The sequence below is a fragment of the Bidens hawaiensis genome, unplaced genomic scaffold (genome assembly GCF_021521415.1).
Source record: "Bidens hawaiensis isolate Kalapana, Puna unplaced genomic scaffold, B.hawaiensis_p1.1 tig00006388_1, whole genome shotgun sequence".
NCBI classification, from domain to species: Eukaryota; Viridiplantae; Streptophyta; class Magnoliopsida; order Asterales; family Asteraceae; genus Bidens; species Bidens hawaiensis.
The window spans coordinates 567,835-570,946 of NW_027491430.1; the positions used below are offsets into that span (position 1 = coordinate 567,835).

Genomic DNA, 3,112 nt, shown 5'->3' on the forward strand with positions numbered 1-3,112 from the left:
AAACCAAATTCAAATGTGGTTTGTGATTCGAAATTGAAGTACTTACAGTCGGTTCGGGTTGGTTCGTTTTTTTTGTTTTACTCAAAATTTTCAAATTGAATAACCCGGATAAACTGAAAAGAACCGATGGACACCTCTAATCATTCCAAGTTGTTTTAAGTTTCTTCATAATTTTGTTCAAATTCAACATATGAAGGGGCTTTAATTTTTAAAAAGTTGTTAAGGAACTTTTATGAGACAAGGTTGAAAGTATGTATGTTAGTTTTTTTATATGTGAAAAATTATTAAAGGACTTTTATGAAAAATCAAAAAGTACATTGGATAGTGATCTATCTCCATTGTAAGGTCAGACAGGAATCGTGAGATGTTATATGTTATAACTTATATTTGTATGTCATTGAACATAATGGAAATGCAAATCTATGATCATAATGACCATTGAGTACTCATGTAAGAAGTGTTGGCCCAGACGGATCAAACATTCGAATCAAACGAACTTATCAGACAAACTAACACGAGCTATTGAGGTAACGACCCTCGACTCTTTTCATATAATCAAACGAACATAACAAACGAACTTCACGAACTTATTAAACGTTCATGGAGATGAGACTCCTTGACTCTCTCTTGACTCTCTTTCAACTCTCTCTCACCTCTTACAAATAAAACTAATAAACTAGACCCTATTTATAAACCTACTAAACTTCTTATCCAAGACAACCCCAACTTCCTCTTCAAGACAAACCTTTCATAAACCTATTATAATTCAAATACCTAAATTAAAACATAATTAAATAAACCCTTAACTTTATTACTAATTCAAGATTAATCCTTAAAAAAGAAACATACTAACATTATTATTACTACTATGTATGCGTACGAAGATATACATATACAACCAACCAAATGAAAACAAGTTAGGTGGGTTTAATTATTCATGATTTATAAAGCCCAAGTAAATAGCCTTAAAGAAGCCACGATTTATATGATATAACAAAAGCCCAATAATCCACTTTAGCATAAAGATTTTAACAGGCTTGATGTGAAAACCATAAGATTTTATGTACGATTATGAGTGAAGCAATATCACGTTAGACAAAACAAATAGCACCAAATTACAACATACAATCAGCAACGCAAGGTACAATCTGCAATGCATATGGTACAAGAAATAAAAGTAGACTTGTAAATAGGCAATGCAAATGGTAAAAATATTATTCAGAGTAAGCATACGACTATTGTTGAAGATATGCTGATAGGTAATACAATGTAAACAGCAATCTGTGTCTTGGTATTTTATGACCAAAACTTTACTTTTCTTTTGCCTTTGCTAGCAAATCCATTTTATTGTGCCTAATAATTAGTCTTAAAGATAAATAACTAAATAAGGTATCAAAAAGAAAATCCAATACATTCTGCCACCATTAAAAGACTTACAAACTACAAATTGCAAGATTCGTTGTCTTTAAAAACATGAAAAAATACAGATGTTAGGCCAAGTGTAGTGCGCGCCAAATAGGGGCAACAAGGGGCGATTTTGGACGAGGACATTGTCCCCCTAGGCGACAAAGGGGTTATTTGTCTTTTTTTTTATTTGGGGGGTGGGGGTGGTGGGGGTTGGGCTACAACACCGTTCCCGGGATACATATCGCCCCCTTGGCCACGTGTCAAAAATCCCTTCCATTTTGTAGATCTCCACTACACATGGCCTTAGAAGTTTTTTGTTCATCATGTATCCCCACTACTAGTTATCCCTCGCTGTTGGTTATCCAACGCCAGCATACTTCTTTACCCTCGGCCCGCAGATGAAGTTTAATGAGACCCATGTTCTCTTTTCTCTTTAAACTCTCAAAGTTTACCAAACTAGACCATCGATTGGGAAAAACTTTGAACTCGACCTTGTAGGTCAGTGATGAATCCAACTCAAACTCCTTCTTTAGTTTCTTCATAACATTTTCAAATGTGGATGAGTATGGGAGGTCGAATAGAAAGGTTTCATTTCTATAAGTTGCTAAAATGGCTAAATCATCATCAACTTCCGGATTTGATTGACTTGAGTCACTTTGACTCGCAATAGACTTTCTCTTCATACCCGCCACAGTCCTTAATTCATTTGATGCTTTGTTTCCTTGGGAAACCTTCACATAACCTGAACTATCAGCATCTACCACAAGTAACTCATCACCAAGTTGTTCACCAGAAACAAGCTTAAAATTTGGTAAACACTTCTTAAGTGTCAACAAGAGAGTCTCCAACAAGATCAAATGGTTACGATTGTGAGGCCAAAAGAACTCAAATAAATAGTCACGTTCACCCGTGTGAGCGCTCCTCAAACATTTTACTAAAGAAGCACCTTTGGTATTCGAAGAGAGTAACGCCAATAACCCCCTACTATCACTCAACTTACAAATGTTTCTACTCATGTGCGGTTGATGAGTTTGAAGCGTCTTCCCCACAAGCCCCTCCCCCTTTATCAAAGGAATTACATCAAGCTTTTCATAAAAATCCTTAATGGAAGACACTGAATTAAGGGAATACCGACCCAAATTCGCCAAAAACATTTGATCATTCTCGCTCTCATACGACGTCCAAACTTGACCAATAGTTAAGCGATGTGATTCACAAGCCATCTTTAATGCTCTTTGAATTTCGACTTTGACAGGTTCCAAGTCACGGGATATAGTCTGTTTAAAGAGACTAAAGCAATTAGACATTATACAAGCCATTTACAATTCAGAAACATAAACACAGATTTGTTTATTTACCGTGTATGCCCAAGATCCTTGTACATGAAAGATACACATACCCACTCTCTGTAAAAACAATCATATAGTTTTAAGTAAAATGTAGATTCTTGATGATGAAATCATGGTTTTTAAGCTAATGAAGTAACTAATAAAACATACCTCCAATTCACGTTTCATCTCATTGAATATGGGAAGAAGACAAGAAGGACGCTTCATAGAGCACTCAACAACACCCAAGCATTCGGAAGAAGAAGCATAAAACACGGGGAGCATAATGCAACACGTCAAATCACATTCCAAAGCAACATCCACCAACGGAGACCCCGACAAAGCCCTCATATCCAGAACAACCTCCGGATAATGGT

At 35.9% G+C, this 3,112-nt stretch overlaps 1 protein-coding gene across 1 annotated transcript; it reads right to left on the minus strand.

The window, feature by feature from the left end:
- Positions 1–1,660: 1,660 nt before the first annotated feature.
- On the minus strand, positions 1,661–2,811 carry LOC143632391 (protein NLP4-like). The gene is made up of 2 exons (XM_077100923.1): positions 2,766–2,811; positions 1,661–2,684 (listed from the first exon to the last, which is right to left on the minus strand). Exons 1-2 carry the CDS (start codon positions 2,802–2,804, stop codon positions 1,749–1,751), a joined length of 975 nt encoding a protein of 324 aa, XP_076957038.1. The 5' UTR covers positions 2,805–2,811; the 3' UTR covers positions 1,661–1,748.
- Positions 2,812–3,112: the final 301 nt, after the last annotated feature.

What these genes read in the sequence shown, in the direction of transcription:
- LOC143632391 (XM_077100923.1), bottom strand. Translation starts at nt 2,804, where the DNA reads ATGTGTATCTTTCATGTACAAGGATCTTGGGCATACACG. An exon ending in AAGGATCTTGGGCATACACG is followed by an intron (nt 2,685 to 2,765) that starts GTAAATAAACAA and finishes CTCTTTAAACAG; the next exon opens with ACTATATCCCGTGACTTGGA.